General features: G+C 42.8%; 1 protein-coding gene across 1 annotated transcript in view; it reads left to right on the top strand.

Annotated features, from left to right (window-relative positions):
* myripb (myosin VIIA and Rab interacting protein b) overlaps positions 1–15318 on the top strand; it is a 121270-nt gene that overhangs the window by 49897 nt on the left and 56055 nt on the right. Inside the window, exon 2 of the mRNA XM_069667547.1 lies at positions 3201–3422. Coding sequence (XP_069523648.1) covers positions 3201–3422 — 222 coding nt within the window. The remainder of the gene's footprint in view (positions 1–3200; positions 3423–15318) is intronic.

Here is a 15318-nt window from a genome sequence, read left to right on the forward strand (position 1 = left end):
GCAAACTCAGCTCCGGAAAACGATGTTATGTCCACGTGCAGCATGAAAAACATGGGCGATGACGTAACCGACTAATTATCGACAAATTCGAGGGCAACTAATTTTGTTATCAACTTTTGTCGACAGTGCTGACTAATCATTGCACCCCTGTAATAAATAGTAGGGAAGGACATATAATTAGCTCTTTGACTCGCATTGATTAATTCAATCATTGACACATACTTTATGTGTATGAAAGTATCAATGAATAAACCTAGCACGTGTTCTGTCAATATAAACCTATTGGTGCCCAACACTGACCTGTCTGATGATTCAAAGTGACCTTTTAAACCTTCAGCAGTTCCCAGTTTTATTACAAGGTCAATTTAGCTTAGCTTAGCTTAGCATTAGTTGAATTTTAGCACTCTTCAAAGATGCTGCACGTGTTTCAGCGTCCTTACCAGTCTCCATGTTTGCTTAGTCTGTCTGAATGCTAAAAGGTAACAGTAAGTAGCATCACTTTTAATGCTGGCTAACATTACACATTTCTGTAAGTCACTTTGCTGATAAAGAGTAACCGCTGTTATGTCTTATGAGCTAATTGTACGTTTGGTGCAGCTGGATGACCCACACTACTGTGAGCACAAGTTTTCACGTCTCATTAACAGAGATGTGAGTTAATGTGAGGGATGTCAAGAGTGACGACCCCCTCCTCCTTGTCCTTGGATATATATATGTGTATATTCGCCCACTCATTTAATTAACTGGCCAAAGCTATAGCCACTATAACTGGGCTGTTCATTAAAGCCGTCTCACAGACACAGAAAGGCAGAATGGAGCCTGATCTTTATCAGACGTGAAGGAAATGATTTCCTTCTTGGAGTCATTGAGATGTAATAGTGAGCTGCATATATTTCCCTCACTTGTATACATGTCTTTGAATGCTTTTATGAAACAGATGCTGCAGAACAATCTCTTTGACGTTGCTCAGAGATTTGTTCAAGTGCTTTTAATTTGATTGGGGGCCACCATCTCCCAGCAGCTGTGACCTTGAATGTGCATCCAGAATATAAGAACCTCCTTTTGATCATCCTGGTGTGTGTACGCCATCATCCACAGCCTGCCGCTGCCCTCCAACCCTCACACCCGCCCCTCCGCCAATCCTCACATGACACTGTATATGAAATGGTTTGTTCATCTTGGTAATATGCTGCATCTAATGATGCATATGAAAAGCAATCAGTGAGGCAGGGGAGGATCTGCTTGAGGAGCAGCGTTAATAACTTAGGGAAGCAGGAGATTGCGATGCCCCCGCTGGCTCCGCTGACACACATATAGTACGCATAACACACACAGGAAGTTGACAATATGTTGCATTCAGCACTCAGATTGTAGACACTTAATTTCTCTTGCATGTTGGTGTTTCTGTGTGATTTATGTGTGTGTACCTGCCGCTTTATTTTCTCAATATTTCTTCTATCTATGTTTTGCACATATCATACACTGTACATGACATCTGCTCTGCAGGATCAGAGAGCAGTGTGATGTATAGAAGCATCTTAAATAATTTACCGACCGCCCTGTCTCACTTTCACACCTTCCGAGCATCAGCAGCTCGATCTCTGCACCTCAGTCTCCCTTTTACGTCCCACTACAAGTGATGTGCGAACGGGGTAAACACGGCTAAACGTGTAACTGAAGCTCCTATTTGTTTTGTTTTATTTTAAATATAATTGCCACGAGTCGAGTACTGATGATAAAAGGTTTATGATCTAAACATTACATAATTCATTGTAGCCTCTGCCCGTGGTGGGCTGCTCAGTCAGCACAAATCATGCAGAGGAAAAGCCTATGTACATAATTTATGTAGAGAGTACAGGCCTCAGATAGCAGAGCTGCTAAAACACTGATTAACAGGCCAGATTAGCCAGTCTCTCTCTTCCCTTTATCTCTCTTTTAATATTAAATCTTACTACATGCAATGTTAGCTGCAAAATATGGATGAATTCTAATAATTGATGCACGATCGGTTGCATGCAGCTGGATTTTATTTGATTTGGTCAAGTGTTTAACCCTATAATGCTAACAGTTCATTAGCATTAACAATCCTCACCGGCTTTAAAGGAGCAACGCGCCCCTTGAAAAAGCCACTGTCAATCAAAGCTGGTGTACTCTGTAAATGAGAGACGCTATAATATTTGAAATTGGCACCACAGCTGTGGAGAAAGTTGTGCAAACTGCTCGGGGTTTAGCCCATTCAACATTCCTATAACACCCAGCGTGCATTGCGCCCCTCCCTCTGAAAGGAACGGCAAAGCGAGAGACACTGGAGTGAAATACTACCGTTTCGCCTCAGGCAACGGCTCAGAGCGGTACAGAATCTGAAATACGATGAGAATATACCGGCTAAAAAATCTTCAGGTCTGCAGTCTACATTTCAAACCTGACGATTTTGAACGAGACGTGACATCGGAGGCGGGCGTCCTAGATTGAGGAAGTGTAGTTTAGCAAGCTCCCTGTTATGTAGTCTGGTGGAGGTTTTCCAGGGCCCATTGGAGAAGCGGATGGTGTCCTCCAAATGCACAGAGCCAAATTGCACTTTTCTTCTACCCTAATGGCAATAGCTCCCCATGATTGAATGATAGGACTGATGTTGAAAATCGGCGAACTGGCCCTTTAAGATAAGTGCGACTCCAATATGACTGTGGATGCTGCTCGTCCCCTCCGGCTCTTTCGTGTGTGTTGATCTCGTGAGACCTCCAGCGAGGGATCTTCAACTTGGCAACTATTTACTCCAATTTCTTCTCATTAGCCTCACATCATAATGCTTTTTTTTCTCCTCCATTTAAGGATGCAGGAGACGAGCATGCCGTGCTCTCCTCAGCTTATTTGGACTGATGTAGCCAAACAAGGCATGACAGGTCCTCCCAAATTGAAATGTCAGCCATCATGTTAATTCCTCTGAATCAGTGTAAGAGAGAGAGAGGGGGAGAGAAAGAGGGAGTGTGTTCACAGAATGACCCCTCTTGCCCTCCTCTTTCTTGTTTTAATACCCCCCTGTTTCTAATTTTTCATGTATCACAGCATCTGTAATTATACCGCATCGCCGTCCTTCGCCGTTCTACCTCTCGACCAGACGCTCACCACCCTCTCGCTCTCTCTTCCCCCTCCCCCTCCTCTCCCTCTCTCTCTCTTTTCCTCTCTCTCTCTCTCGGTTTCAGCGAGATGAAGCAGGAGCTGGCGGAGGAAGGCAGCAGATGCTCCATCCTCTCCAAGCAGCACCGCTTCAACGAGCACTGCTGCATCCGCTGCTGCTCGCCCTTCACCTTCCTGCTCAACCCCAAGCGCCTGTGCCTGGACTGCCAGTACAACGTCTGCAAGACCTGCTGCACCTACAACAACCGGGACAAAGCCTGGCTCTGCTCCACATGCCAGAAGGGCAGGTTAGTGTTTTCACACACACACACATTCACATGCAAACTCCGGAGGCGGAGACGGGAGAGATTGGAGTAATGGAATGAATGGGAGGACGAGAGATGCGAGGGAAGGAGTGAATAGGTAAATGAAAGGACAGTGAAAGAGGGGGAAATTGGAAAGGAGGGAATGAATCGGGGAAAAGAAAGGAAGAGAGGAGGATGATGTGAAGGAAAAAGTGAATGAATGAGAGGGAACGCAGGACTTTGAAGGAGTCGGAGCTGCGAGGATGTTTGATTTATGTTTTGCATTCCCAACTCTTAAATTAATCTCCTGGAAACTACTTGTTTTCCGGTTTGTCTTCATGCCTTGTTAACATTCCTGGCAAAGGAGGGAGAAGATGGGGCCATTAGGGCAGACGGCAATGAAAAGGGGGAATGAAGACGGGAGGAAATTGAGGGAAATAACGTGTTGGGGTGTACACCGCTGGAAAAAGACCTGTTTTTTTCCCTGGGATTTCTTGCTCGCTTTTGTTTCCTTCCTTCCCCAAATCACATCCCTGCTTCCAAACTGGGAGTCAGGCTTTCAGAGAGAAGAAGGGGAAGAAGTACATGTGTTATTTATAGAGCAGGAGGAAACAATCTGATGAGCAGGAGAGGCTGAGGGGAACGTGTTACAGCTGGTTGTGTTTGAATTTGCATGTGTGGCTGTTTTACGCATGCATGTCTGTCAAAAAGCTTTGGGAGTTGTTCCAGTGCCCCCCGACTCACCACAGGATGAACATCGAGGTCTTTTTGCCTGGGCTTCAAGGGTGGGGTGAGGTGTTGGGAATACTCAGACACTGGAGCGTGTGACAGATACATTGTGGAATCAATTGGAAGCTTTATGGCAACATATGTGTCTTCTTTCGGGTCGAGACGTGGCTTTGACCTTGCTTTTAGTCCGACTGTCATGTGTTTTTTCCTCCTGAGCGTCTTATTTTTGTACAAAAAAATCGAAATGTAATATTCCACAGGTCCTTGAGTGTGATTTAGTAAGAAAGGCAGCAAAATGACGGATGTGCAGGTGTGTTTGTGGTGCATTTTGTACCTGTGCGTGTGTGTGTGTAAAGGTGGAGGTGCACAGGATTGCAGCGCGTGACAAAGCTGTCCAAAAATGCATTGCCCCTCCACTTGCCCTTATCCCTTCCCCTCAATCCTCCGGCTCCGTCTCTTTTTGTCTCTCATTGATTTTTTGCTGTTGCCGTATTGAGTTAGACCCGCTGCCCTAAGTCCCGGTGTATGAGACAGGAGGGAGGAGGAGGAGGAGGAGGAGGAGGAGGAGGGGGATGATGGCAGTCAAAGAAGGTGGCAGGCTTTGCATCGATCATCTCTTCCCTCACACTCTCAGCGTGTTTCTCTGCCTGAGGCGCAGTAATGTTCTCATTAGGGGTTTAGACTGAGTCACAGATGGGCCTGATGTCACAACATTGCTGCTACCAGCCACATATAAATACAGCACTTTTCATTAGCGCATTAAAAGGGCTTAAATCTGGTTTTAGCGCGAATTACTCTCTCGCCGGGTGGAGTCGTGTCAGTTGGAGGAGTGATTTACAGCTTGCACGAGTGTTGAGGGGTCATGGACTATATTTTGGAAATAGCGATTAGTCTACTGTAGGAGGGATGATTAAATGGACTGTAACTGTAAAGGGTATGACTTCTTGTTTTAACACAAGAGGGGGGTATTTTGCTGTTTCACATTTTAAGACATGTATATAATGTTACAATGTTGGATGTCCAGACTGAAAATGGGTGAAGCTTCAAATCTGTAGGTAAAAGTATGTTGGAGTAATCCCCAGGCTTCTCAGCTCAGTCTGCAGGCTGCTGTGAACGCCAGGTTTCACACAGTTTTTTCTCCATGCAGTCTCAGCAGGCTTCTGAGAGGTGGCCAATCAGAAAACGCAGGCTTGTAGGGGCGGGGTTTCTTAAAGGGACAGAGCTGACTGAGTCGTTTAAGGCAGAGGCTGTATGATGGCCTGCACAGAACACCAGAGTGAGAAAAATGAGTTTTGTCTTTTTCTGTAAAAATGCTAAGCTACTCCACAGGTATCACAGAGTGAAATATGAAGCTTGTATACACGTTTTTATTAATAAACACTATTTCAATTTATTTTCATTCAAACACACAAATTACATCCTACCATCTGTTTTCGTTATGTCGAGTTTGCAATCCTGCTAGATACCGGTGTTGTAGCTAGCGGTAGCTGGCAGCCTACGGTAACGTTGATTGTTGTGAGGGTGGCAACTGCAATGGTGATCATGACGGTGTATGTCCGTGACAAAGCGTTAGCAACTATCAAATTAGTTTTCCTCGTTTAAAACAACGAGGAAAACAGCAGTGTGGCATATTGTAAATATGTCGTTGTAGCGGCTAGGACCTGGAAACTGTTCAATGCGGAGGTGTGATGTCACCACTTAACAACCAACCCCTTTAGCTAGATTATAGCGCCATTGTCTGGATAAAATATTGTAACAAAATACCATACCTCTCTCTGCATTTTATACTGGTATATTGGTCGCATTGGTATACCGGACAAAGCCCACATTTTAGATGAAAAAAAAGTGCGAATTTTACAGCATGTGTGAAAAAAATGAAAAGCAGCATCAATATTTGGGCACAAGTTGAAGAAAAATCTTCTTTATTCATTCATAACAAATCAGCTTCTGGGCATCTTCTCCTCCTGAATGTCAGTCACTCTTTTTCAAGCGTTTCTGAAGCAATTCTGACGAATCAAAGTGCAGAAATGCACTTGCAAAGAAAAAGAAAAAAAACAGACCGCCAAATGGTCGCCGGCTGTCCATCAACATTCGCAGTGCCGCGGCCACGATGTTCACAACTGCTATCCGTCAAGGGAAAGCAGATTTGTAATCCACACACATGGACACACTCAGAGGCTAAAGTCACCCACTCACATATGGACGCACATAAGAATGTAATGAATGCATGCAGACATGTGAGCACATGCATCGATTACATGTCGGTTAATTACATCACTGAACAGCTGGAGGCCGTCATCGATTGGTTGAATGTGTCCGTTTTTGTCAATTGATATGAGATGTTTGTGTGTTGATGGCAGATGGTGGGTAAAAAAGAGAAGTGAAAGTGAATCAGCGGGGTTTGTCATAACACCGTCCACACACACACACACACACATATTCATACACGCACACACGCCAAATACAGCTTTCCCTCCTGAGCGGGCGGGACAAGCATGATCATTGGCAGTCTGGTGGAATTAAACAGCATCATTGAAACACACACACAAACACACACAATACCAACACACCAATGATTCAGTGGAGTCCAAACATTTGTAGTGGAAACTGAAAAGTAATTCTTCTTCTTCTGCCTCCACAGCCAAAGCAGCTGTGTAGAATCGTAAAGGGAGAGAGCAGGAGATGTAGAAAGATGAAGGTCAAGAGCGGGAGGAAGAGGAGGGGAGGGGGGCAGCGGGATGAAAAATATTAAGAGAAAGACTGACAGAGGAGGGAAGTGCTTGTCCTAATTATCTAGGAGGGGAAGTGCCATTTAGTCCTCCCTTTGTTTTGTGTGTTAAATTGAATCGTTCCTCTTGCTGTTTCAATTCCATGCCCCCTTTTTCTTACTCTTTATTTTTTTGCTCTGTCCTCTTTTATATTCTAACACGGCCTCTCTCCCCCCACCCCCCTCCCCTCTTTCTATCTGATGAACTCCACATTTACATTTTAGCTAGTGCTCCTCTCTGTGCTTCATCTGCTGAAATGGACCTCTCTGTGCGTCTCTATCAATGACTGTATGCATAGATGGACGACATGTCTCCCTCTGCTCTCAGTCTAAGAAATTGAAGCCAGAATACCCCCTGTGACGGGCGCTGCCATCTTGCAATGGTGACGCCATTCGGCGCCAGAGCTGCGCAGCCACTTCTATTTACCAAAACACACACTTAACTTACTGAAAAAAACAGCAACGATCATGCACGCTGGTGTATTTAACAGCAGAAAGGCTTCTTGTGTTGGTCTGAAGCAGACGCTCACAGATATGGAAACTTCTATGACTGTAGTGACTGTTTTAGTTACGTCTCCTCTCACTGTTTGTCCTCCAGTCTGCTAATCTGGAACAGATTGTCTGCAGGAGCCGTATTTGTCAACAGAGCTGTCAATCATCCTTTTTACAGCATCAAATAACTAATTAAAACCGGCCTTGTCAGAAAAATGAACACTTGGACGTAAATCAGCATGATAAGAACTAACTATACTGACAGAAACCATGTTTGAGAAAAATGTGTGTGGCTTGTATTTTGATTTTATAGTTTGACTCATGTCCCATCTGTTAACATGGAGGAGGCGGGCTTTATGACCTATACTGCAGCCAGTCAGCAGGGGGCGCTAGAGAGGGTTTGGCTTCACTTTTAGGGAGCTGTCATGTCGTCCATGTTTTTATACAGTCTATGGTCTCTATAGTCATCAGGCCATATAATGATGCACATACTGTTATGGTATATCTAACAGCAGATTCCAATGTCTGCCACCAACAGGGGACTATCTGTTGTGCAGAATGTTAGTCCACTCTTGGTAGGGTTGGTATTATGTGTGTGTGCATGTGCAAAGAAATAGCAATACACTAAAGTGACAACCTGTTCGTACCACTTTATAGATTTCATAATCTCATCCTAAAGCATCGCTGCAAAGGGATTATGGCATCTGCTGCAGACCTATACTGTAATGTACATACATGCATACACACACAAGCAGGAGAGGCTTACACACAAACACATGCACCAAAGCACACATCCTTACTGAGCATTTTAAATCAATTAAATTACCTTTTATTCCTTTCAAAATATTTTAATCACGTGTATTTAATTTTCTTAGCACTGAAGCACATCATTGCACTGTGTCTGTGAATACACATGCAAACACACACACACACACAGCCACACGCACATCTCACATGCACACACTGCTGCAGCCATAGTGCAGCATTAACAGTATTTAAATGTGAGTGTGAGCGAGCTCTGGCGCTGTCATGATGGTGTAACCATAGCTGACTGACAGCCGCACACACACACACATTTAATTATTCTGTTGGTTCTTCGTGATGAGGCCGCCTTCATCTAAAGGCCAAGCAGAAGCTGATTTACTCAAGGGCCTCGGGACACGAGCTAACAAGCACGTACAAACACTCTCTAGTAGTAGTAGTAGTGGCTTAGTAGTGTAATGGTTTATCTAACATGCAGTCACACAAGTGCTATCACTCATATTTACAGATATCACATGAATGTCACATCTATTTATTGTCACAATAGCAGCTCCTGTCACTGTCTCTCAGGCTGTCAGGAGGTTGCTGCTTGTTTACACGACTAAAGAGAAGCGAATGGAGGTTTTTACAATATCAACAAGTAGAACTCTTATTCTAAAAGTAGTGTGTTCAGTAGGTTATAGTACAGGTGCTGATCAGCATCATGCATGAGCACAGAGATGCACTACTGTCCTTATTTTTAGTGTAACACTTTTTCAATTGCACAAAGTGTCATTTAGCTGCTACAGAATGCTTACCTTTTGCATCTTCAATTTTCGATATCTGTAGGTTTTTTCCACACCAATTTTACCCTCAATTCCATTAAATTGACAAATGTTGTAGATTTTTTTTGCTTGACTGAATGTAATTGTGGCTTCGTGTTGCTGTTTTGTTGTCTTCTAAAAGACAATAACTCCGGAAGTGACTTTATCATCCTGATGAAGCCCAAATCCTTTTTGTCATAACTTAAAGCTCCTGTGAGGAGTTTTTCGCTGGTCATGAAACAGACTGAAATTAATTCTGATGACTCTATATGACCTACAAAAGCAAACCAGACCATCGGGAAAAAGATTGATTATTTCTATATAGTTATTTTTGATGCCTGAAACCGCCGGCGGGGGGGTAGGTGTCTGAGGGGCAAACATTTAAGTGATGCATATGACTGTTAAAGAAAGATGGATGAGATTTTTTCAAAAAACACCACTTAAGCATGTACAGGACAAAATCAGCAAAGAGATAAGAGGTACAGCTTTGTCCACAGGGGGCGCTAAAATCAACACAGGCTGAAAGTTCCTCACAGGAGCCTTAACGGGTTGAGGTTTGTCCAGTTTTCATTGCAGAGTTCCCATGAAATCTGCTCACTAAGAGGCAGGAAATGTGAATATTTCCTTCTACTTCACAGTTTTTTACAGTCTGCTCAATTCACCTTCTTCCGTATCAAGAAATCAATAGAGAAATGTATTTTATGTGCTTGAATATTCAACATCTCAGAATGATCCCACAACAATCGCATTTATAAAGACACCCGTGCTATAAATCCTTTGAACTCTTGCTGCTTGCAGACAAGCACCTGCGGCGAAAAGAGGCAGAGAGTCACACTGTGATCTTTTCCTGTCCTCCTTGCGGGGGTATTTTTATCAGTGCAGGCGAGCAGGAGTAGTCTTAGACAGGAAGGGTCTGCCCTGCAGCACCGGACTGCAGATGAAATGTGTTTACACCACTGCGCTGTATCGGCTTAAGTAAGACATTTACATGTCTGTGTCTGTTTGCAGCTTGTTTCCTCTCTACTTCTTTAGGAAGCTTAGGGACAATATATCGCAGGAGTTATTTTTGTGTGTTTTTCCAATAAAGAGCCAAAACAGCACGCCTCACTGCATGAGGAATGGAAGTCTGCACTCTCATTTGTCACACTGTAGCGCTATCAATTTGCGTCTGGGAACTTTAAAATCGCACAGCACAACAAAGAAAGTTGATGTGTATATCTATATTTCACTCTGCAGTCACAGTTTTGTGCTCGTGGGTCTATAAAGAGCTCTTTCACTCCAATCAGCACAAGAAATTGACCAAATTGTGTGTGTGCCCATGCTTTATACCCAGGAAGCTTGTCATCAATTGAAACAGATTGAAACACGCAGAGTGCAGCTGAACCAACTTGCAAAGCCCTCGTCTCTATGAGCTGCAGGAAGGAGAGCCACTAATCACTCTCTCTCCTCCCTTCGTCTCCTCTCCTCTCCCTCCTCCTTCGCGGCCTTGTCGCTTGTCCAACCCCGGCTGACACAGGAGCCACCAGTCGGTCGTAACTCTCGATGGCAATTTGCACTTTATGCGCAGTCGGAACGACAGCAGACACACATGCGCGGAGGAGCTGGCGGGTTGCGCACACACATTACACTCTGATTTAAGTTCAAACACCTCCTGGAGGTCCCGACTCAGATCTTTTTAAGTACCTCGGTCTCGTTAATTGAAACATTGCCTAAATCAGAAATCCTGCTTGAATTTTACTAATGCAATTTGTGCACGAGTTTCCTTTTAAATTAATTACCTCTGAGTTTCACAGCCTTGAAGCCATTTCAATGTGTGTGTGTGTGCAGTACCTGTCTGTGCTGTGTATCTGTGTGTACATGTATGTGTGGACTCCTGCGTTGTAACTGTTCCCAGTTGTGTGACCCCCCTCTGCTTCATGAAAGCATTTTTCTCCAGAGGAGGGTGAGGCAATAAATCACTGCTATCCTGGTAAACATGTGGGTACACACACAAACACACACACAAAAAGAACCTTGACTGTTCCCTCTTGTGGGTGTGTTAATTACTGTCAGTCGTGTGAATACCGTTGCGTGTTATTTTGAATATATTGCTCTGAGTCATTCGTGTCTCTGACTTCGCTGGTTGGTCTCCAGCTCCCAGGCCTCCTCCGTATGCGTGCATGTGTGTGTGTTTGAGTGTGTGGGTGGGTGAGACTGAATCAGTTACACCTCTGATCTAAGCACCACTCCAGCTCCAGTTGTGAACCAAGTAGCAGCGAAGCAGCACATCCTGCAGTTCCTGTGACCCCGAGGTTTGTTCGGGTAATTCCCGTCATGTCGCGATTCAGGAAACGGGCTGCCATGCCTGAGTGCCTCCCGTGAACTGGGTCATTTGTGGCTCACGGTGCTCATGCGGCAGGTGATTGGAAATCTGATGATTCCTAAATCCGGTTTACATAGTAAGTTGGCTGGCGGATCAGAACGGAAGCGAAAGCCCCTGTTGTTTTTATTGTGGGTTAGTGGGATTGGTGACAGCCCCGGTTTCTTACAAGGTGGAGCTAGTCGCAGGTTACACCCAAAACACTGAGACAATGCAGCTTTTAGTTTCCTAACACCTGTTAATGCTGCTTTGTACTATAGTTGTTTTTGTATGTGCATTCAAGTGTTGAAACCACATTTTTTCTGGATGCTAATACCTTTGTAGATGGTGTCAGCAGGTGCTCGTTAGCAAGAGTTTGGAAAGTTACCAGAACATGTATTTACTTTCTGTGTTGTAGCTCTCCTGTATTATCTCATCTATCTTAAATGGGACCTGAAGTACCTGACAGCCATACTTGAGTAATAGTTCAGAAATCGTACCAGAAAAAGACTTTGGTAGAAGTGAAAGTCAGCTATTCGAATATTACTTGAGTACGTGAGGTTAATAAAAAATAAAGTGGTCACAATTTCGAGAAATATGAAGTTAATTCTTAGCTGTAAACCACTTTCAAAACTGGATTCACATGAAGAAAAATGAGGTCTTCATAACTTAAGAGCTCAAGTAAAGTACAGAAACTCTCAGAAAATACTTAAGTAGGCCTACTGTTACAAAGTACTAATACTTTGTTACTTTACACCACTGACTGTTGCTTAGAAATAAGAAAAAAGAGTACATTACTGGGTTTGTTACGACTTGTTGTGATGGAGACTACTTTGGCGTTCTCTGGTTGTGTGCATTTTTGGTTCCAACTAACATCTGAACTATATATTTAACTTATTATAATATATAGTAGTTCATATAAACATTTTAACCAGCAGTTAAACAGCTGGGGATTTGACGCTAGCAGTTGCTCTGTGATTTAAGCAAGTAACGTTCCAAGTGCTGAGGTTACAGCAACCATCTAGATAAACTTGCTAGCTAGTTTGTCTTTCAATAATGTGGGAGAAAACAGCGCTAGCTGACTTGCAAATGACTCAGTAAGTGTTGTGATAACATAAATGAAAAGTAAGGTCTAGTTGGAATCATACTAGCAAGCTAAGTTAGCTTCTGCTTTCTTAGTGGAAGCTAGTTAGCCTAGCTTGCTTGTTTCTAGCATCTGAGAGAAACATGGGCTGCTTTAAAGGTTGTGGGTTATAATGGAAGAGATGTCTTGGATCATTATCTTTATTGGAAGTTGTGACGTAGCCAGTAGGTTTACACACCACTGAAGTTAATTGCGTGTCTGTTAGCAACAACCGCCATCACTTGTTAAAGAACTGGAAACCAGTAAGACACCTGAAACTTAAACGTTTCCTCAAATATTTTCAGTAAATCCCTTGCCCTTTACACAAAAAAGTGAGGAGAATTACACTTTTTCTTTGACCTGTGATAAATCAAGTAAAGTATATTTCCCAGGAAGGTTTTAACAAACTTTAGGGATTAATGCTTCTGCTTGAACAAGCGCTGAAGCATCATTACAGGTAAAGAACTTAAGTCAGTTATATTCCAATCATGTCATCTGAGGTCATCACTTTAATCCATTTACAAACATTTATAAAGGAAAGGCCTTGTAGCTCACTACATCATTCTGATTCAGTCAAATAGAAATTTTAATGTCGGTATTGAATCTCTATTCCCTCTGAATCCTCTCCTCCTCACACTATTGGCTCTGGACTTCAGCGCCTGGTTCTGCAGATGTGATCTATCAAAAGCATCTCCAGCGTTGGAGGCGCCCCACGGAGCCGCCAGCCGTGGCTCATATCCTGGCAGGCTGACAGGAGAGGATGTGAGCTTTCTGATTAGAAAGAATTCAGTTTGATTCCTTTCACTAAACTTTAAGCTCACTACTGCTTCTTCTCCTCCTCTTTTCCTCTGCGTGGATTTGGCATGAAATGATTGAAACCTCTCTGAGATGCACGATGAATAGTAATCTTTCTTCCCCTCCTCTAACTTCGCCCCTCACTTATTTTCTCACTCTCTTGCGCCTTCTTCATCCCTCCCCCAGGCTGATCGAGCTGTCTGATCTCCTGCCACAGTGAACTCTCCGTAGCATAAAGAAATGAGATATTGGCACCGCAGGATTTTCATTGCACATTTATCGCTTGTCAGCCAAAGAGCTTTTAAGAAAGTGAAATATGGGAAAGCACAGAAAACTATTCGTTCCAATATCCTAGTATTCATACAGTAATACAGAATACAATTATAGTTTAATTTTCAAGCACATTTCAGGTAGGAAGACAATTGTATTCATTTAACTCTGACCTCAGACCATGCAAAGCTCTGTATGTGATTAAGACTTTATAGCCAAGACGATCAGTGGTCTGGCTACTGAATTGTAAACAGTTTAGTCTCTGCTTTAACTCTTTGAACCATAATCTGTATAAAAAAATGGACGAATTGACAGCTCCCTAAAAGTGAAGCCAAATCATCTCTATCGCCCCCTGCTGACTGGCTGCAGTATAGGTCATAAGCCCGCCTCTTCCATGTTAACAGATGGGACATGAGTCAAACTATAAAATCAAAATACAAGTATACATACATATACATTTAATAATACATTTTTCTCAAACATTTTTTCTATCATTATAGTTAGTTCTTATCATGCTGATTTACATCCAAGTGTTCATTTTTCTGACTAAATTATTTTTAATTAGTTATTTGATGCTGTAAAAAGGATGATTGACAGCTCTGTTGACAAATATGGCTCCTGCAGCCGATCTGTTTCGGATTAGCAGAGTAGAGGAGGAACGACGAGACTATAACAATCACTACAGTCACTGAAGTTTACATATTTGTGAACGTCTGCTTCAGACCAACACAAGAAGCTCCTCGTCCCTTAAGTTAAATATGTGGTTAGCGGAAGGGGTGGGACATTGTCACCGCGGCTCAGCACAATCTCAGTAAATCAGTACAATGAAAGGTGGTAGAGAAGCGTCGTCCATCTTTATATACAGTCCATGGTTTGGACAAATAAAAAAGCATTTAAGCACTTAACTTTGACTTCAGTTGTAAGCAACATTATGGACAAAATGACTGTTATGATGTTAAAATAACCATCACTGCTTGCATTAGCTTAAGAGTTTTCACACACTGAAAGCCAATAAAGCTACAAGTTTCCTCGCTGCCTTACAAATATGATTCAACAATCAATAGCAGTTCTGTTACACAATTCAAACACATTCGCTTTTCAGTTAAATTGGATTGAAATCGATTGTAATGGTCACAATGGTTTAAATTGTGTTAGAAGAAAAACAAGGCTTAGTTTAATATAAACCAAAGACACACAGAAAGTTTCCATCCTCTTTGTTTAGTTCAAACTACAAAAGAAAGGTCTCTTGAGAGTTCTAACTCTGAAACAATGCATGCTGGGAAGTCTGCTAATAAGCTCATCCTGTTTACTTACAAAGTAAATTTAATGAGTTAAGAGAAAGTAAGTTAAGTCAAGTCAGGAAACTTTATGTAAGAAGAAGTCCTGTTTATTTTCTGACATGCTCGCACGGTATCACCATAAAGTTGGTTGTAATATTTTGAGTTAAAAGAAAATATTTTAGATTATATCATTATATATTCAAGTGCACGCTTAGTACTCAAAAGTCTTGACAGCGTTATGCACATGCTAATACACACATCTGATACACATGGACTTTGTGGGCTTAATGTTGTGGGAAACAGAGGCAGTGTAAATGAATAACAATTAGCTGAATATGCTAATGTCAGTATCCCACTTTCCCTGTACTGCAGGAGTTCTGAGGGAATTCAGATGGTGTGTATACACACACTTATTGCTCTCTCTCTCCCTCTCTCTCTCTCTCTCTCATTGCTGCATATCAATGGTTGTGCAGCATCTGTGCATCGCTGCAGGCCTCTGTCTCTTTGCACCTCCGCTCCCATTTTTCAGCACTTTAAATG

Source organism: Semicossyphus pulcher, unplaced genomic scaffold, assembly GCF_022749685.1.
Source record: "Semicossyphus pulcher isolate SPU_LCO1_2020_fin unplaced genomic scaffold, fSemPul1.0.p SCAF_18, whole genome shotgun sequence".
In the NCBI taxonomy this organism is placed as follows: Eukaryota; Metazoa; Chordata; class Actinopteri; order Labriformes; family Labridae; genus Semicossyphus; species Semicossyphus pulcher.